Source organism: Lactuca sativa, chromosome 7 (assembly GCF_002870075.4).
Source record: "Lactuca sativa cultivar Salinas chromosome 7, Lsat_Salinas_v11, whole genome shotgun sequence".
In the NCBI taxonomy this organism is placed as follows: Eukaryota; Viridiplantae; Streptophyta; class Magnoliopsida; order Asterales; family Asteraceae; genus Lactuca; species Lactuca sativa.
Genome location: NC_056629.2, coordinates 75,723,661 through 75,745,138, shown reverse-complemented (window position 1 = coordinate 75,745,138; position 21,478 = coordinate 75,723,661). Strand labels below are relative to the sequence as shown.

Genomic DNA, 21,478 nt, shown 5'->3' with positions numbered 1-21,478 from the left:
TGGGAAATCAAGCAAGAAAGGTGCATCGAGTTCAGATCGTCCTTCAGGTAGTGGGTCACAAATCCAAAGTGTTTTCCCAACATGTGAGATTTGAATACCTTCTCGTAGGAACATGTATGATGTTTTTATTTATTGGCAAGAATTTTAAATGTGGATTAATTCTTCTTTATTCTATTAAATATTAGCAAAACAATGTTTTTCATTACTACAATGACGGATCACATAACATTAGTAGAATTACATAGCATAAATTAAAAGGTAACATATATAAATTTAACTAAACAACCCCCACATATATTACTCCTTATCATATGCAATACGCCATTCATGAAACTCGTAGGGGAAGTTTCATTTCATCACACCAACCCATTCTAGTTTTTCATTCATCTCCAATACGTTCAACCCTCATTTTCACTTTGTTTCTTTGAAAGCTCTTCTTGTACAACCCGTATCCAGTATTTAGTTCCTTTTTGGACTGTTGTTCATCTTTTATCCATTTTAGTCTTTCCTGAACTTCATCACAACTTAGTCCTTCCCTTGCAACACATATATTGAAAGAGTGGTTTTCAATTTCTCTCTTTGGCTAGTATGGCCTCCTTGACCTCATTAGATTCCCTCCATTCTATAAGTGATTCATTATTAGGATGATTGATCACGTGTACGATTCGAGAGACTTTTTTGTTGGAGAAGTAGAAGAAACATGTTTGGGTACAAAATAGTTATCACATAAAAAGTCTATATATAGATATTTGATATGGTAAATTGTAGGTGGACATTGAGTAGATAACTGATAATACATAATAAAATTTATTGAGTAACGCCCATCATTACTGAATAATAGTAACAAATAAAAGATAGTGTAACAGTAGCAAAAAAACAACATTACATTTAATAAAACATCATATTCTAATAGACTATATCATATTAATGATATTCTCTTTGCATTTCGATGCATGTAATGTCGTGATTTTCTCCAAAAGAGTTTCTTTATTTTTAAAACATAATTTAGTGGTAATTAGAAATGGAAGTCTTTAAAACAAGCGTTTTCAAAACCATCACCACCGTTACGTTTTAAACCAAAACAACCCAAACCAAAATCAGATTACATATGATAATTCAAAACACTATGATGACCGATAAGACATGTTCAAGTGGTATTAACATAACTAAAATCATAACCACCTAAAAGAAAGTTACCCAGCTCACCAAGCCATGCTCATATGCAACCTGAGCCAACACACGTCAAGTACAACAAGCAAAGAGTAAGTTTCAGCAACTACTATGTAAGGAAATCTTAAGTACAATGTAAAAGGCAAACATACGTATCTCATACGGATCAATCATTCAACTTATCATCAGAAATCATGTTTTCTAAATCGCACATTGTATTCATTCACATACAAACACATATCATCAATATAAGATATTACACGTATAAATCTTCTCTTATACATCACTTTATTCATTACAGTAATCACCATGCATTATTCTTCATTGTAACTACTAGTATTATTATTATTCATCGCTACTAAGGGTCTATTACATCATTAATATAAAAGGAATTACCACATTCACTACTAACATCACCGTCTCTAACCAATGCGCTAAGTGAGGTGTGACTATCACTCGTAATATTGCCCCCGGTTCGTTACGTTCGCTACTCCAATGTTTTGTAACACTCGGTTTCGGATTTGCTCTGTTGTTTGGGGCTGCGACCCAATCATTAATTGTCGCAAGGCTTAGGGATTCGGGAAAGGAAGTATTTGCCCCATTTCGGATGTGGGTGTCATGGTATAAACAATCTAAGTATTTGATGGTGTCTTCGGAAGCCAAGGGTATAAGCTTAATTTGATATATCAGTCTTTTATGAATTTAGGGTGTTATTAGGAAGGTTTTAAGGCTTGGGTGTGTTGTTAGGAGCGTAGGGCTTCTTTCCACCTTTTCGTGCATATAAGTTTCATTAGAAATGGGCCTAGGATGGGGGAGTTATGGTATTTTGAAGTTATTGGCAGTTTTGGTCACTATTAGAAATAATTGGCAAGGCAGTCCCATGCATGCAAGGTGAAATGTGCGTGAGTACGCCCAACGTAGTGTTGGATAAGTGAAATGCGGGTTTGGGAGACGTACGCCCAGCGTACGTTCAGGATCCCCGAAACCCTAATTTTAAGGGCTGGCTCACTATTTAAGCACCATAAGTACAGGGTGTGTGCCTCTCTTTCATCCTCCAGTGTCTTAAACCCTAAATATCGAGTCACGACTTCATCCAAGAGGGTTGTGTGCATTGTTGGTGGATTTTAGTGTATTTCAAGAAGTGGTGGCTTAGTGCAAGGTGGTGGTTTAAAGAACAGCTATTGGATCTGAACTCTTTGCTACATTTTCAGCTCATTGAAGGTAAAAAGCTCTTATCATGATCATTAGAAATTGAGATCTATGATTATATGGTTTTGCTCCCATTTTGACCTCTTAGCATTTTTGAGGTTATAAATCCATAAAGTTGCCATCTTTAAGGTTAGATATGGTCCATGCATGTTCTAGATGGATTAAGATGGGTATTATTGGGTTAAGTTGGTCATTAGGTCCCTTTGAGCCATGAAAATGCATAAAGGTGTCGACTTTATGCATTAAAAGTTTCATTTGGAAGTTTCCTGAAGTTTGGATACAAAGTACTTAATTGATTAAGTCGAAATTTGAGTTTGGAGAATCTGCGGTTAAGCCTACATAACTATAGGTACGCCCAACGTACCTCCTCTTTGGTCGCGATCCAGATTCCTCGAGTATGCCTAGCGTAAGCTGAGCATATGCCCCGCATTCGTGGCTCTATGGGACTTTGGGCTTGTTTCATGTTTGGGGCTTCAGTTTTGTGTTGGGCTTTTTGGTTAGAGGAATTGGAGTGTTTTGGGACTTTTGGACATGCCTAGTTGGGCCAAGATTTTGTTTTAGGCGTTGGTATACCCAATGGTTTTGGACTTTAGTGGGCCCAATGGGCTTGGACATTTGGGCCATCGAAGAATTATTTTTGGACCAGGAATTGTTGGGCTTTCGGGTAAGGCCAATATAGGGTTGGGCCCAATTTTGAAAATCGGGCCATTAATGGGCTTTTATGGATCTTATAGTTTTGGGCTTGGGTCCTGGTTACGGGTCTTGATGGGCCAGAGGTAAAATGGTCATTTTACCCCAAGTTTGGTTTAAGGATCATGGTTTGGATTTCTGTTGCTAATTGAATGTTGTTTTGGTGATTGTTAGTTTGGGAAATTGTCAGGGCAGCAGCAAGGGATTTCATGCAGTGAGATTCAGTAATCGAGGTGAGTTTCCTCATTGTTGTATGGGTCAAAGGCACTAATGCCGACCCATTTGGCTTATGTATTTTAGGAAGACCCATGGGTTAGCCCTTGGCATTGTGTATGAAAGACTAGGAGGCGGATCCTGGCACACTGTATGCAAGACCGGAGTCTGAACTCTGGCAAGTAATTAGTTAAGTAGTATTGTTTGTATGTTAGTTGTCTTTGTGATGCTTACATGGAAGACCAAGAGGTGGCTCTTGGCACTTGTTTGTAAGACCCAAGGTTGTGGCCCCCGACCTTGCAAGAAAGACCATGAGGTGGCTCGTGGCATCACGACAAGACTATGTGTGGTACATATCACCTTTATTATTTATGATTTATGATTGATACGTATGGATTGCGGTTATGTATGACATGTATGGATCGTTTGATATGTATGGTATGTGGTATTTGGGGAACTCACTAATCTTTGTGCTTACGGTTTATAGTTTTGGATTCAGGTACTCCAATTTTCAAAATTAAAAGGGGCTCGCGACGATCGCAGCGCATACACCCGTGATTTCCGCAAAATGTGATCTATGGGATTAGACTCTGATAATTGTTTTATTGAAATGCTTTTCAATGTTTGGAACAAAGTTATTAAAGTGTTTTTACTATATTAAACACTACTAGAAAAATAGCCTTTTACGATGCTTATTGCGCGTCGTAATAGGCTCAGACGAGGCACCAATGCGCGTCATGGAAGGCCATGTCATAAAGAGAGACGACACGCTTTTTACGACGCGCAATTAGGATGCGCGTTTACGACACGCATTGCGCATCAAGGAAGACCCTGTCACAAAGGAAGATGGCACGCATTCGCCTGTCGTAACCTTACGACGCGCGTGTTAATGACACGCAATGCATATCAAGAAAGCCCATGTCATGAAAGGCCATGTCATAAATGAAGATGACACACATTTTTGCGTATCATAATTTTAAATGTTTAAAAAAAATAGAATTTATAGATTTACTAATTTTCAAATTAAATTTGCATTTCATATCTCATAATAGAAAATAAAATACCATATACAAAAAATATAATACATTGCACAAAAGTTAATGTCATACAAAAATACAATACATTGTAATACATTGGTATTAAGGGGACCTAATTGTACATTGTTATTAAGAGGTTTTCCCTAACTATATAACATATTTGTATAACCAAGTCCAAATGAAAGTATCCACGATCTTCTTCCAGCAGTGTTAGATTTCGAACAAATTAACCTATATATTAATAAAAAAAATAACATTAACATATAACAATAAATAATAATAATGGCCATATTAATAAGTGCATTAAGTCAAAAAGAAAACACCACTACGTATTTGTCTATTTTGTTGACTGGATGAACTATGTGAATGTGAGTAAATGACCCTATTACCCTTCTGTACATATGAAGTAAAAAAGAAACACCCCTATGTCCCTTTCTTAGGCTAAATGAACTGTCTGAATGTGCGTACATCAAATGACTATCTTACCCCTTTGTATGTACTATGTCAAAAAGCATCACCCCCTAATGATCTATCTGAATGCAAGTAAATGACCATTCTATCCCTTTGTATGTGTTAGGTCAATAAGAAACACACCTATATATCTGTCCCTTTTTTGACTAAATGAATGAACTGTTTGAATACAAGTAAATGACCATTTTACCCTTCTATATCTATACCCATCAAACTAAAAGATACTGAATGATAAATGATAGATTAGTGGACGATATGTCACATAACACATACCTAAAAAAAAAGCAAGAAACGGCTTCATTAACTTTCTTTTCAGTAGAACCCCATGATGATTGAAGATGTGCTTGTGAAAGAAGACAACAGCCAAGAAGGTGAAGAAGTGTGCACCGTTCGTTGTTTACACCCAGCATACCACTAGATGTTTTCTCCTTTAGTATATTTTGGTTAACCATAGTAAGAAGATGCTTCAAAAAAAAAAACAAATATACAAATGAAAGAGGTGGGATTTGGAAGGTGTTTTGAATCTACACGGTTTTGATGTTTGAAAAAACTTTGATGATCAAGTAACAGATTTATCTGCATATGTAAATTTAATGAATAAGCTTCTAGCTTTGTTTTGACATTTTTATTGTATGTATTTATGTATGTATGTATGTACATACGCATAAACATTTCTTTTTCTAGAATAAAACATCAAGTGCTGACCTGGCCACCCAACTTCACCATGTAGCTTAGTAGCAATAGTATTCCCACTGCAAGAACATTATATTTATTACTTGTCCTAACAAAACAAATTGGATGCATGCATGTTAATTAGTGACCTTGTGAAACTGACCAAATTAGTTTGATTGTTTGTGCCATTACACACCTGTTGAAACAAGAATCACAAAATAAATGGCACTAACAGAGATTGACAAACTTTGAGTAATGAAACAAGGGCTTCTGATAAGAGGTGTTCCATATAGGTTGGTATGATCTATAAATTTTTGCTTAGGTAGACTCTCTTCTTTGGGAGTTGTTGTATATGATCTATAAATTTTTGATAGATCTTTTGAACAAGAATATGATAGAAAGATTGTGTACCTTATCATAAAAATAACCATATAGTCGAAGGATATTAGGATGCCTAAGGTGACTTTGTATTTCAACTTCACCGCAAAGTTGGTGCTCCACCTAGGACTGTTTGAGTTGGATTTGAACAACACCATTAATGCAATAATATGGCTGCTCTATTTCAGAAAACACAAATATGATCAACAACATAGAATTGCTCATTGTTCACACCAGACTGCTTAATTTCCTTCTCTGGCAAAACAGCACAGGAGGGCAAAATCGTGATTTTTTTCATCTTCTCAAGTTCAATTCGTTACATGTTACAACAGTTTTGGAACTATACCTCCTCCATGTCCATGATTTTGGTAGCTCCTTGTAATCCCATCACCAGCAAGATCATTAAGTAACTGTGCAGGATCTTTAGCTCCACCATGTTGCGGTAACATTGTTCTAATAGCAGTACCAATCTCTAATGACACTGGATCCTCCTTGCATACTCTTTCCTTTTTCAAAACTACCATTTGAATCATCTCCAGGGGAAACGGGAGGTACTCTACAACAAAAATAAAGATTTTGTATCGGACATGAACACTGCCAAACTTTAAAAAAAAATTAAAAATGTTTACAAATGTAAATATTTTGTTAATATATATATATATATATATATATATATATATATATATATATATATATATCTATTCACCTGCCATTCAAGCATAACTCCATCATATGGACAAAAAAGGTTAATGAAACGATGGCGTGCAAGCTGAGATGCATAGATTCCTACCAACTCTTCATGTTGTTTTGAAAAAAGAAACATAGCATACCTGAAAATTACATATTTTCCCCTATTAAGTTCAAACAAGTTAAAAGAAATAAAGTAAATGACGAAGAATAAGATCAGCAAGAGTCATTGTCTTCTCCTTGAAAGCATCTTTCATTTCATCAGCAAGTATATGACGAAGCACAAGAACTAAATGTGTCCCAAAACGGATCATCTGTGGGTCGCCATGTGGCCTTCCAAAAAGAAAAAACAATTTCAAGAAAATCTAAAAATGAAAAAACTTAAAAAAAATGAAATGAAAGAGTGATGATTTGTTTACCTGAAAATATCTTCATCGCCTCCTGATGGAGATATCCATGACCATATAAGGTCAAGTAAACGAGGAATACCCCCTAACATTAAACTCATATGTTTACAAAATTAATAAAAAAATCATGTTATTTGACTTATTTCTATTCAAATAAAAAAATGTAAAAACGAAAAGAAAAAAGTGATAACCTCAATCTGGCGATGTTGCTCCTTACACCCTCGAGTTACAACTTTATGTACAGACTTACTAAACCATAAAAAAAATTAAGTACCAAAAATCTTTGTTGAACTAAAAATATAAATCCCAGATTTATACTTTTACCTTGAATGAAGCTTTTGAAGAAGGGCAGAAAGGTCACGTTGTTGTTGGTTTAATACTTGAAGTGGCCAATTTTCAGGTCCAAGAAGTGATTCATAATTAATATCTTCACTTCTTTCACTTTCACCAGATAACTCCAAATCAACTTGAACATTAAGCCATGACTTGGTCAATGCCCAACATGCAGACTGAAATTGGTCAAACCTCAATACAAAGTCATTAATATCTTTCACTTCTTTCACTTCCACCAGATAACTCCAGATCTTCTCCTTAGCTATGTAGATATGACCAAAATTTCCTCTCCCCAGTGGCCTCCCAATGTCAAAGTCATTAAGCGTTCACCTACTATTTTCTGTTGTTGCATCTTTATGCACCTGTAATCTGGCACAACCACTTAATGTCCATAAAATCAACATTAGAACCAATATGCCTTTTACCAGGATTCCAACAATTTTAATTTAACTTCAGATAAACCATATTCAATTCCACATTAAAATAAAGCAACATTGTATTGATGGGTTCACAATTAGGTTCACCTCCCGAACAACAACAGTAGATGGGTTCACAATTGGGACTCCTGCCACATGTAAAGCTCCTGAATCTGTCATGATTGCATGAGCTGTCAAAATCCCACTATGCCCAACTCCCAAGAGGCCTTTGCTTGTGCAATATCATTCAGATGTGCCACTTTGATTTAGTGGCCATTCAGACCAGTGGAGCTGAATAAATCCATATGAGAAAACAGAACATACACATAGAAAATTTGCCCATCCAGTTGAAGCTTGAGGTTGTTGTGAGAGAAATTTTTCTTCAAATGGTGACTTTGTAGAGCAACCTGATCTTGAGGAAAGCCACCTATACTAGTTTTCACAAAAAGAAAGAAAGGTCAAGGATGATTCACAGTTTGAATATAGATAACCAGAGGGTACAAGCATAATACACAAGACACCTTCTTTTTTGAACGAGACTAAATTACCGTTTTACCCTTACGTTTCAAAAAACAAAATTTCATAATGTTCATATCATTTTTAACAAAATTTCACAACGTTCATATCATTTTTAACAAATCATACAAAAAAATATTGTTTTTCGATGAAACCAAGCGGTACAACCAAATACTGTTTTTTTTCTCTTTTTTTCTTCAGGTTAATTAGGTGTTAAATCGAGTATAGCAGTAGATTTTTTTTTTTCAAAATCAAGTACCACAAAAATGTAATATGTTACCTTTGATTTTTCTGCTCTTGCTGCAACAACAAGGAATGAGAGCCAAAAGGAGGAAAATACAAGTTTTATATTGGCTGATCTCTGCTGCTGGAAGATCTGTATTGTCAAGGCAATAATGTTGTTATTCCAAAAGAGCAGAAGATCCACCCCTCAATAAGTGTTTCTAATACTTCAGATCATTGTTATGTGACTATTTACATGCATTTTCAAATTGATAGCTCATCTATTCTTCCCCTCGATTAGCTCTTCCAACCCCTAACAATATGCACAACTCCTACCTAGTCTAATCAAATCCACCATCAAAGATATATCTATCACTATCCAGTTGAAAAGGCTATAGAAATATTAATTAAAGCTGTCTGTTTGTTGAGAAACATCTTTTTATAGCCATTATTAACAAATCAATACACATAGATACACACAGTTAAATAGATAAATGTACACACATGTAATCCTATGAAAGCTCATGAAATCCAGTGAAATACGATAAATCTAGTTAAAAAAAAAGCTTATAACACAATAAAAATATAGTAAATGTTCCTCTAAAACAGAAAAATGGGGAAATTAAACCCGAAATATTGAATTTCATGTACTAAAACCTAAAAGTAGTCAAAACCCAGGTACCAATTAACATACTTTGTGTATAAAAAAAAAAAAAAAAAAAAAAAACTTAAGACAGAAGGTGAATGCTCTTATGGAAACAATATAATGAGGAAACGAAACCTGATCAGAGGTGGGAGGCACGTTTAGGTTGAAGTTGGTTGGAGATGAGAGAGTTGATAGTAGAAGAGGAAACATCGACAATATCCATAACAACCAAAGCTCTTAAATCTGTTAAGCGACAACTGATTGCGACTTTTTAGGGTTTGTGGAAAGCCCTGTGGTGGTGTAGTGGTGGTTTTGGGATGTTGCGAAGGCAGTGTGGTGGTGGCTCAAGGCTGGTATTGTGGTGCGATGTTGAAACGGTGGAGTTCGAGAGAAAACACAAATTGTGATGGGTAGCTATCGTTGTTGGTGATGTCCGATTCATCAAAAGCCCTAGTTCTTCGGCCAATCGTCTATTTTGTGAAACAAGATGAAAGATGGAAACCTAGGAGAAATTGATAAATTATTTGATGTTTTGAGAGTGAGACAGAGAGAGCAATGGAGAAATTGATCTCGAACCAGATGTGTGAAAAAAAACCCTAGAATTGCGATTTTCTTCGATCCCTATAATAATTGGCTCCACAAACGATTTTAGAGAGACGTATATGAAATTGAAAGCAAAAAGTGAATTTGTCTCTAATCTGAACCCCTCCTTTTGCCTTCTCGATTTCATCTTCAACTACTGCTCCTTTTCCTTCTATATTTGTCACTTTATCTCTTTTCTTTATCTTCCAACTCTCTCTCCTCTTCTCTTTCTCTCTTCTAGAACAGTTTCTTTCGGTGCTCCACCGGTATCGATGACTCCAGTTGCTTTTGTGACGCCTCGTGGTAGATTCATCGTCGCTTTTTTTAAGAAGAGATCAAAGCCGAAGACGATGGAGATAAAGAGGCGGAATCTTCGGCATGCCTTAGTTCACAAGGTGAATCGTGACCTAGAGGAGAGAGCAGAGAAGTAGAGGAAGGAGGGTACTTCAAAATTTTGGGAAATTTGGTTTTCCCCCTTACCTATATCAAAGAGGAGGGACGCGCGTATTAAAAATTATAAAACCACATTTCTATACGACGCCCATTTAATTTAGGTGCCTTCAGTTTTTTTAATTTTGTTTTTTTCGGACACTAATTTTAGGGCACGTAAAAATGCACGTCCTAAATTCTTCAAATTTCTAAGGATCTGACTTTATTTTTAGGGCACGCCCTTTTGCGTATCATTAATTAGTCCGTGTCGTAAAAAGCGTGTATTAAAGGTCTGTTTTCTAGTAGTGAAAAATGAAATTTTTAACTTGGATTTTTGAGTCATTACATGTTTTATGTACAAGTACGATGCATTGTCATTTGACAGTGTTGTAATTGATACTTTTCGTCACATATACCCGCACTCAAACGTGCTGTTTGATCTGGCATCCTAAAATAGCCAACATCACTCCAACCTCCACATTCTGGGTCCATCTATCGTAATGGTCATGTTGAAAACTACTCGACTGTGCTTTGTCTTAAGATCTTTTCCTATAGGTCCTCCTTCAAACTATTAGGCTAACGCTATATTCAGATAGGATATGAACCTATGTTTAGGTTATTATCCTTACCCATCCAAGTGTTTTATGTGAATTATATTAAATCATTAATAATTCACATACAAGGTCTATACATCACTCATCGCTATTCTTCACTATGTAACGAAGGATAATTTATCAAACACCATATTAAAGCATATTACATCACTACTCTTTATTATGTAATTATGCATATTTTATCAAACACCATATTGAAGCATGTTACATCACTAGCATGCAATTGTTCTATATCATAGAAAAATAAATCTCCACAAACATAACAAGTAAAATCATCACACATCAGAATGAAAACAGGGTCATCACAGTATCATGAACCTTGCAACACAATTTATACCAAGCCAACACATAAATTGTATAGAATACAATACACCCGAAATAATATTTCCATAGTAAAGTATCAACACTTCGAATATATATAACAGACAAAAAAAAAAGACACAAAGCACTACATTTTAAATTTGGATCAATCGATTCATTCCTAAGATATGCAAATTACCAGAATGTACTAAATTTTTCCATAAGGATTGATTAACCTCTAGTCTATGTTTTAGGAAACAATAAATAGAGGAAATTATTATCTAGGAAGCAATTAAGCATCCTAAAAGAACCCACAAGAGCCCGATAAAAAAACGAGCCTCAAAATAGAAAACAGGAAATACATATCATATTTTACGTCACTACAACTGAATAGTTGTGTCAAAAGGATTCAACATATCGTGACCCAGGACAACACGACACCATTTCATCGCATCGCGGACCTTGCTTCATCGTTTAATGAGTATGTTGATAGTTACATGATTTATTCCAATGATCATCCCTCTCATTCTTGGTCAAGGTCCGATCAAAATCTCTTTTAAGAAGATGTCAACCCATCATGACCACTATTAAGTTTCCATGATGGCTAGAACACTTTGGATACAAAAATACCACTATATACCATGAATTTTTCATCATCCATGAATATATATTGAGTGTGAATTATTTTGATAGAAAATAACTCAAAGGATTAACCACATACCTTTTGGAAAATTTAGTTCATTATGCACCCTTTGTCGAGTTAATTGGCTAAAGCTTTCTCTCATGTGTTTGGGATGGATTGCACCTATAAAACTAATAAATATAACATGCATGCCACTCTATGATATCGTTGGTGTTTCATGTTTCAATACATCCTTGTAAGGTCACACTTTATGATCTGATGAGTCAAACATTCTACATGTTAACCATCAGCGCCATCACCAACATCAGCACTAGCGCTAGCACCTCAAGACCTTATTAACGTCTGCTTCTAGGAAATATTGAATAAAAAGCAGATCCAATAACTTAGTGATAAGGATAAGTTCTTAGTATATAATAGATACAATCCCTTGATTGAAGCGATATACTAGTATAGTCTAGTATATATTTAACATTAGGGTGAAACCCTAATGTTAACCTCTTGGTGATCATCTTTGTGACAATCGTTTTCTTGGTGAAAACAACCCCTTTCTTGGTGAAAGACATCTTTTTGATTAATTTGTGTTCTTTACTTTTTTTTTTTCTTTTTTTTAATTGAGTTAGTTTGTTCTTAGTTAAATATACTTGAAGTGTATCCAAATCTTCAACTGGTATCAGAGCGGGTTTTTGATATACTCAAGTAATTATGTCGAATACCTCTAATCCGAAATCTTTTGGTCTCAACAAGATTCCTCCTTTCGATGAGCACAAATTAACCACGTGGAAAACTAAGGGTGTGGTTGTTCATGAAACTGTGGACTATCAGATGCTTAAGATTGTTGAGAAGGGTCCTCACATTCCTATGTATCAACCTATGGTTAACAACGCTCCTGTTGGTCCTTTGAAGCAAAACCTAGAGACTAGTTATGACGATGATGACAAGAAACTTACTAGTCTTGATGTGAAAGCTAGAGAAACCATAGGAAACTCTCTTCCCTATCACATGTATCATCTTGTACAAAATTTTGAATCGGCTGAAGATATGATAGATACGCTGACTGTGGCTTATGAAGACATTGTGGAGGTTCAAGCAGCTACAATCAACAACCTCAGTCGGAGATATGAGCATTTCTTTGTTCAACAAGATGAGTCTCTAACCCAAACCTTTAACAGGTTTAACTGTTTGGTAAATAATATACACAGGCTGGGAATCATCATGCATTCTTCTCAGTTGGTTCTGAAGTTCCTGGATTCTCTTAGGAAGGCTAGGAACATCACGTTGATGTTCTTAAGAACAGTGAAAATGTTAATGCCATGGATCTCAACTCCTTGTTTGGAAATCTACGAAATTACGAAGAGACCAAATCTCTTCGTAAAGATATCATGAAGGATTCAAGCAAATAAAAGTCTGTACCTTTGGTTTCTCGGAAGGAAGAAATAAAGCAGATCAATGACTCATATGACTATGATCACGGTGAAGAGAGTAGTGAATAAATTACTGATGAACTTGTTACCAGCGCTGCACTTATTGTCAAACGTTCTGAAGAAATCAAATCAAATGGAGTTTGAAGAGCTAAGTTAAAGGGAGGCAGTTCAGCAAGGAGATCCACTTCAGAGAAGAGAAACTCAAGTAACCATTTTAACTATAGAAGCCCTGATCATTTTTCCAGGGACTACAAAGAAAAGAAAGAAGCTCAAAGTCCAGAGAACTATGGAGTCTTGTACAAGAATTTGTTGGCCCACATGAAGAAGGATAACATCTCTCTGCCAAAAGACTTCATTGCAAATAAGAGGATCGTGAAGAATGGGTGGAAGAAGAGGAGACATATGAAGATGAGGGGATGAATGTTAAGGGTCTAATGGATCTTGTCAATGGTTCCCATGATGGTAATCTCAACATGTGTGACGGTGATACCTCTGAAGTTGTCCAAGAGTCGACTCAAAATCTAGACCATACTTGGTTCCTTGACAGTGGGTGCTCTAGACACATAACCGGTCTCAAGTCCTACTTAACATATTTTGTGGAGGAAGATGGTCCTATTGTGGTTTTTGTGACAACAATGAAGAAGTTGTCATGGGCGTCGGAATATTTGAGTACAGGGCGTTCAAGATGAAGGATGTTCTATCTCAAAGGTTAAAAAACCTATATTTTCTCCATCAGTCAACTTTGTTACGCTGGTTATAAGGTTCTCTTTGATTGCCATAAAAGGAAGGTTTTTGACTCTAAGAACAAAATTGTTCTTACTGCAATCAAGGACAACAAAATTTATATGATTTTATTTTACTTGTTTAGACAATGCTACTTTATGTTTTTTACTTTATGCTTCGCTACTTTAAAACTTCTGAACATAAGCTACTAATGTGATATTTTTTTGCTTTAAAAATTCTTTTTAACTTTTATTTTACCAAAGAAGTATTTATTGTACATTATATAACTAAGATTGCCTACGCATGTTCTTCTCTCCTGATAGCGACCTTAACTGATTTGTTCCTTTGGAAAGAATCAGCATGTCATTCCTTTGGCGCAACATCTTCTGAGTAGAGTTAGTTGAATTTGGCTCTGCATATTTTCTTCAGCACCAACTGCTCTCTCCCTGACGCTGATGCTCACGCTGATTGACATGACGCATCCTGTTGTTGAGAAAAGATAGGAGAGAATTGTGTGAAAATGTGTTCTTCTAGGCACATATCTCTTCCTTCTTGAATAGCCTATCTATTTTGAAATAGGATGAAGTGAAGTTTGGTATCATAGGAAATCTAATTTCCATAGATGTTGTCACTACTACTCCACATCTAATTTATAGACCTCTTGGTGACTCTCATATCTTGAAGGTTACAAAGATTGGATCCTTTTAACTCATTGGTTACAAAGACCGGTTCATGTTCCTCTCTTGTTCTTGATCATGAACCTTGGAATCAATCTGCAATACTTCAACGATTAAAGGCATTTTCTCTCTTTGGTTTCTATAAATTGTGTTGTTGTTTGACATTTTTGATCTTGCTTGCTTATTCTGTAACACCGTGAATTTTCAAAATAATTTTTCGCCAATATAAAAACATTTCTCATTTAATTTCACAAAACGTTAAGTTTAAAATTCTAATTCGTATCATACAAATCCCAAGATCACATAAATATATATCAAAAGTCCCCTGAGTGTGTACGGATCAAGCCGGCGCCTTTCCACGGTCATCGCTAGTACCTGAAACAACAACACTAACACTGTAAGCACGAAGCTTAGTGAGTTCCCCAAAATACCACACATAAAACACATATTAGCCACTCGAGGCTATAACTCTATGGGTCCGTGCACCCAAACTCTGTGAACCCTCAGGTTCTAACTCTAGGAACCTTCCGGTTCCAACTCTGTAAACATGCACAGCATAAATCACATAGAAATAATGCAGTACAACACATAGCATACACATAACATACATACACTAACACATAGCTCTGGTTACCTACTCAAGGTAAAGTATAGTGAGAAGACTCACCTCGCGTATCTCAGTATCTCACGAATCCTGGAAATCCCTCGTGCTCGATCCTCCGAGCTCTAATCCTCCTATAACATCACATGACTCTAATTAACACTTTTTATCTCTAAGGTTGACTATCCCTAAGAAGTCAACACAGGTCAACTCTGGACAACGGTCAACGGTCTACTTTGACCGGACTCGGCGAGTGCACAAGGGCAACTCGGCGAGTCTAGACGTTTTCACCAACTCTCTAGAATTCCCTTTTTACACTTCGAGTGCTCCCCCTGACTCGTCGAGTTCCACCTGGCAGAATCGCGGGGCCACCCCGACTCAACTCGCCGAGTTCCAAGAACAACTCGGCGAGTCCCAGTTCGACTCAGTCCACTGACCACCCTTCCTAACTCGCCCTGACTCACTGAGTCAACCCATGACTCGACTGGACCACTCACTGGCCGATCTAAGGGCAATCTTCAAGCTACTCGCCGAGTCTGCTCATCGGACTCGGTGAGTCCATGCCATGCAATCACTCAAACTCGCTTCTAAGGTCAGATCTGTTCCATCAACTCATAGATCTGGCCTTCCTAGACTGATTCACCACGTAAAGCCCCTATCTTGGTGTACATACAACCTCTATATGGCCATATATGAAGAATTATCAACAAATACCACAACTCAAGGTCATAACCTCCATTGTTCTTCATAAAGCTTGATGAATGAGGCTCTCTGGACCTCTATGGATCCAGATCCAAAGCCTCATCACTAGCAAGGGACTATTTGGCCATCAAATAAACCCATCAAAGGCCACAAGAAACCCTAAATCCGATTTTACTCCACAAAACAGAAGATGAGCCGAAATCATACCTCTAGATCGATGATCTAAGCTTCAAATCCACAGTATAGCAACCTCCTTTGCTTCCTCTTGGCTAGAACCTCCCTCTCCTTTGCTAAACAACACACAAAGGTCAAGAAATGCTTCCTTTCTCTCTCAAAACGTTCAAGCACTCTAGGGTTTCTCTCTATGGACTGCTGAGTACAAATGACGGCCATAAGGCCCTTTAAATAGGTCCCAAACCCGAGAAATTAGGGTTTCATTAAACAGCGCGGACTCGCCGAGTCCATATCCTGGACTCGCCGAGTCCAGGCAAATCCCGCGTCCAGAATCCCGATCCTACTCGGCAAGTCTGAGCTCCAACTCACCGAGTCCCCTCTCAAAAAACCAAAATCATAAACATAAAAGATACCTGGAAATCCGGGCTGTTACAACTCTCCCCCACTAGAACTAGACTTCGCCCTCGAAGTCTCGCTCTGAAAATAGCTCCGGATGCTGCTCCCGCATCTAGCGCTCCGGCTCCCAGGTCATCTCCGATCCCTTCCGGTGTTGCCACTGAACTAACACCAGAGGTACCTCCTTGTTCCTCAGAACCTTGGTCTTCCGATCTCTGATGGCTACTGGTCTCTCGGCATAATTCAGGCTCGCATCCACCTGAATATCCTCTAATGGAACCATTGCCGACTCATCGGCTATACACTTCCTAAATTGCGACACATGAAAAGTGTCGTGGATCTGCCCCAACTCTGCTGGCAATTCCAAACGATAGGCTACCCGGCCTACCCTCGCAATCACACGAAATGGACCAATATACCGGGGCCCCAACTTGCCCCTCTTCCTGAATCGAATCACTCCTTTCCAAGGAGAGACCTTCAGGAGAACGAAGTCGCCGACCTGAAACTCAAGCTCGGACCGGCGTCTGTCCGCATAACTCTTCTGTCGGCTCTGGGCGGTCAATAACCTCTGTCTGACCTGCTGAATCTGCTCTGTCGTCTGAAGCACGATCTCTGTACTGCCCATCACTCTCTGCCCAACCTCTCCCCAGCAAATGGGGGTCCGACACCTCCTACCATACAACAGCTCAAAGGGTGGCATACCAATGCTCGAATGATGGTTGTTGTTGTAGGAAAACTCTGCCAAGGGTAAATACGCATCCTAGCTACCCCCGAAATCCAACACACATGCTCGGAGCATGTCCTCAAGTGTCTGAATCGTCCGCTCACTCTGACCGTCTGTCTGGGGATGATATGCGGTACTAAAATGCAATCTAGTACCCAACTCCTCATGAAATTTCTTCCAGAATCTGGAAGTGAAACGCACATCACGGTCCGAAACAATCGAGATCGGCACCCCATGCCGAGATACCACTTCTCTCACATATATCTCCGCCAACTTCTCCGCTGAAGAACTCTCACTGATGGCAAGGAAGTGAGCGCTCTTCGTCAACCTATACACAATCACCCAAATTGCATCAACTCCTCTGGCAGTTCTCGGCAATTTGGTGATGAAATCCATAGTGATCTGTTCCCACTTCCACTCGGGAACCTCCAATGGCTGCAACTTGCCATGCGGTCTCTGGTGCTCGGCCTTAACCCTGCGGCAGGTCAAGCACCTCTCAACAAACCAGGCGACGTCCCTCTTCATACAGGGCCACCAATACTCTTTCCTCAAATCCAAATACATCTTCGTAGCCCCCGGATGGATCGAAAATTTCGACCGATGAGCCTCTTCCATCAAAGAAGTACGCGTACCGCCCACAAACGGTACCCAAATCCGACCCTGAAAAGTCATAAGCCCTCGACCATCCGTAACGAACTCTGAAACCAAACCAACGACCCATTCCCTCTTCTGCATCTCCGGTTGCATAGCCTCGGCCTGTGCCCCACGAATGGCATCCAATACCGGAGCTATCACGGTCAATCTCAAACATACATCTCGCAGTGGAGTGCTCTCCGCCCTGCGGCTCAACGCATTGGCCACCGCATTGGCCTTGCCCGGGTGGTACAGGATCTCAGAATCATAATCCTTGACCACATCTAACCACCTCCTCTGCCGCATATTTAGGTTGGGCTGATCCATCAAGTACTTCAAACTCTTATGGTCCGTGTATATCGTACACCGAACCCCATACAAGTAGTGACGCCAAATCTTGAGGGCGAACACTACTGCCCCCAACTCTAGATCATGCGTGGGATATCTCGTCTCATGAGGCTTCAGCTGCCTCGATGCATATGCTATCACATGTCTCCTCTGCATCAACACCGCACCCAGCCCCAAAATCGATGCATCACAATATACTACAAAATCCTCCATCCCTTCCGGGAGAGCTAATACCGGGGCTTCGCACAACCTTTGGCGAAGTGTCTCAAAGGAGGTCTGCTGCTCGGGACCCCATGAGAATGCAACACCCTTTCGGGTCAATCTGGTGAGTGGCACTGCGATCTTGGAGAAATCCTTGATAAATCTCCGATAATACCCTGCCAATCCAAGGAAACTCCTGATCTCAGAGGGTGACTTTGGCACCGCCCAACTCATCACCGCCTCAACCTTGGTCGGATCGACCAATATCCCTTCCTGATTAACGAGATGTCCAAGGAACTAGACCTCCCGCAACCAGAAATCACACTTGGAGAACTTTGCATAAAGCTTCTCCGATCTCAAAACCCCAAGGACCTCCCTCAAATGCTCCTTATGCTGCTCTCTAGATCTCGAATATACCAGAATATCATCGATAAATACAATCACTGACCGATCCAACATCGGCCTGCATACCCTGTTCATGAGATCCATGAACACAGCCGGGGCATTGGTGAGCCCAAAAGGCATCACCACAAACTCATAATGCCCATAACGCGTCCTGAACGCTGTCTTCTGGACGTCCTCATCCCGCACTCTCACCTGATGATATCCCGACCTCAAATCGATCTTGGAGAACCAAGATGCTCCCTGCAACTGATCAAATAAATCGTCGATCCTCGGCAACGGGTAACGGTTCTTGACCGTCAGCTTGTTCAACTCCCGGTAGTCAATGCACATCCGGTGTGAACCATCCTTCTTCTTGACGAACAGAATAGGTGCTCCCCATGGCGAGCTGCTCGGCCGAATAAATCCCTTTCCCAGCAACTCCTGAAGTTGCGAGGATAACTCCTGCATCTCTGGAGGTGCAAGACGATAAGGCACCTTAGCGATAGGTGCGGCCCCCGGAACCAAATCAATACCAAACTCCACTTGCCTCACAAGAGGCACACCCGACAACTCCTCGGGAAAAACATCTGGAAACTCACGCACCACCGATACCTCCTCAACTGAACTCGGTCGCTCGGAAGTCGCTCGCGTATCCATCACAAACGCCACAAAACCCTTACAGCCCTGCTGTAGACACTGCCTCGCCCTAGCGGCCGAACAAAAAGCTGATCCTGAACGTGTACCCTCGTTGTATACTGAAAGAACTCCTCCACTAGGGTCTCGTATGGTCACCAGCTGACGCTCACAGTCGATAACCGCGCCGAATCGGCTCAACCAGTCCATGCCCACAATGACACAGACATCACCCATCGCAATAGGAATCAGATCAATCGGAAACTCAACCCCGAAAATCTCTAACACACATCCCCGGAGAACCTCCGTGGCACAAATCACTCTATCGTCAGCTATGGAAACTCTCAAAGGTCGACTCAATGCCTCACGACTAACACTGATATGCTGACTAAAGGCCAAAGATACAAAAGACCGACTCGCACCCGAGTCAAATAACACTAAAGCAGGTACAGAGCTCACAAGGAAAGTACCTACGCATAACATAACATAAGCATAATATCTCAACATCAAAATAAATACATGAAAGGAAACATACCAGCCACAACATCGGGCGCAGCGCGGACCTCCTCCGCAGTCAGCTGGAAGGCTCTCCCTCGAGCTCTCGGCGCCTCGACCTTCACATGCCGACTCTCTGTAGCTCTGATGGCGGCAGGAGCAGATCCCTGAGATGCTCCGCGCAACTACGGACACTCGGCCTTCCGGTGTCCGGTCTGGTTGCAGTGAAAACACACTGCAAACTCCTTGGGGCAGTCCTTGGCCATGTGCCCCTCCTTGCCACATTTGTAGCAAGACCCCGCTCGACAAACTCCGTCATGACCCTTGCCGCACTTCCCGCAAGTGCGGCCCTTCTGGCTCCCTGGTCTGGGATCAGCGGGCTTGGCCCGCTTGGCTACCGGCTGCAACTGTGCCGGTCGCCGATCCCTCCCCTGAGACTCCGCCTCCTCCCTGGCCTGAGTCTCAAGCTTAATCTCCCTCTTCCGGGCATTTGCCAGAAGCTCGGAAAATGTCCGGTACGAGGAGTTCGCAGCGAACTCCCGAATATCCCGCCTCAAAATGCTCAAGTAGCGGCTCATGCGTGCCTGCTCAGTGGACACGTGCTCAGGGCAGAACATCGCCCTCTCATGGAACATCCTCGTGATCGCTGTAACTGACTCACTACCCTACTTGAGGGTCAGAAACTCCTGTGCTAAACACTCCCTCTCCACCTGGGGAACATACTCATCCCGGAACATGGTGGTGAACCTCTCCCAGGTCACCGCCGAAAGCTCAGCAGGCGTATAATGTGCCGTCACAAACTTCCACCAGTCCTTCGCTCCCAAGCGAAGCTGGTTCAGCGCGAACCGAACCTTCAAATGCTCAGGAGACGAGCAAGTGAAGAAACACCCCTCAATATTAGATATCCACCTCATAGCTGCCACCGGATCCTGAGTACCATCAAACTCTAGTGGTTTTGTGTTGTTGAACTCGCGGAACAGCAACGCATCACCACCCTGCGGCCTCGCAGCAGCAATCGCTGCGGTAGCCGCTGCAGCAGCAGCCTCAGAAAGAGCGGCATAACGCTCATCAAACGTCTCAATCAATGTGGTCTTTATAGAACCAAACATCTCCGGTATCTCTGCCCTGATGGCCGCAGCCACCTCCTCCTGAATGATCCGGCGGATCTCCTCCTCACTGGTACCACTGCTCTCAGGCATCAAAGGTGTCCTCACCATGACCTACCTCTGAAATACAACATACGATAAATTAGAATCCACACGAGCATACTCACACTCGACAACTCTTCCCTCCTTGATTCTAGGCATTCCAAAGATTCTTACTTGGGCTGCACACCGCTCCGGTGCTTCCAGTAGTACGGGCCCAATACTACTGTCCGCACCGCACCAGAATACACTCCAAGTCCTCCTCTTCGGATCCCAAGTCCCAAGTACTCTATCATGCGTAAACCACTCTCTAATAGATCTCTCATAAGCCCCTCACTGCTACCTACTCACTCTCAAGCATCTCGTAGCAGCTCACCTCTCCCTAGGCTAAGGCATCACAAATCAGGCCACTCTAATCCTAATAGTAATGCCTCGCCTACTCTAGCATGCAGATACATCATATCAATATCAATATCACATAATATAAAGGTATTTTGGGAAATCACCGTTCGGGCGCTGACTGATCGTACACACATCTCTTGCTCTGCGTTTTTCAAAAATCTTTTACTCTTTTTCGAAAATACAT

At 40.3% G+C, this 21,478-nt stretch overlaps 1 protein-coding gene across 26 annotated transcripts; it reads right to left on the bottom strand.

The window, feature by feature from the left end:
- Positions 1 to 4,350: 4,350 nt before the first annotated feature.
- Positions 4,351 to 10,159, bottom strand: LOC111879527 (nuclear pore complex protein NUP160). Of its 26 annotated transcripts, none has more exons than XR_006184831.1 (14): positions 9,203 to 10,158; positions 8,480 to 8,575; positions 8,008 to 8,115; positions 7,792 to 7,856; positions 7,259 to 7,636; positions 7,126 to 7,183; positions 6,947 to 7,019; positions 6,547 to 6,860; positions 6,187 to 6,396; positions 5,874 to 6,095; positions 5,626 to 5,658; positions 5,496 to 5,542; positions 5,064 to 5,254; positions 4,351 to 4,550 (listed from the first exon to the last, which is right to left on the bottom strand). XR_006184831.1 is itself a non-coding variant. In XM_052765164.1 (3 exons), exons 1-3 carry the CDS (start codon positions 5,514 to 5,516, stop codon positions 4,463 to 4,465), a joined length of 300 nt encoding a protein of 99 aa, XP_052621124.1. In that variant the 5' UTR covers positions 5,517 to 5,588; the 3' UTR covers positions 4,351 to 4,462. The 26 variants fall into 26 exon arrangements, 2 of the variants coding, with proteins under 2 accessions (XP_052621124.1, XP_052621125.1); XR_006184835.2 differs by having other exon boundaries at positions 7,259 to 7,629; XR_006184815.1 differs by having other exon boundaries at positions 7,792 to 8,115.
- Positions 10,160 to 21,478: the final 11,319 nt, after the last annotated feature.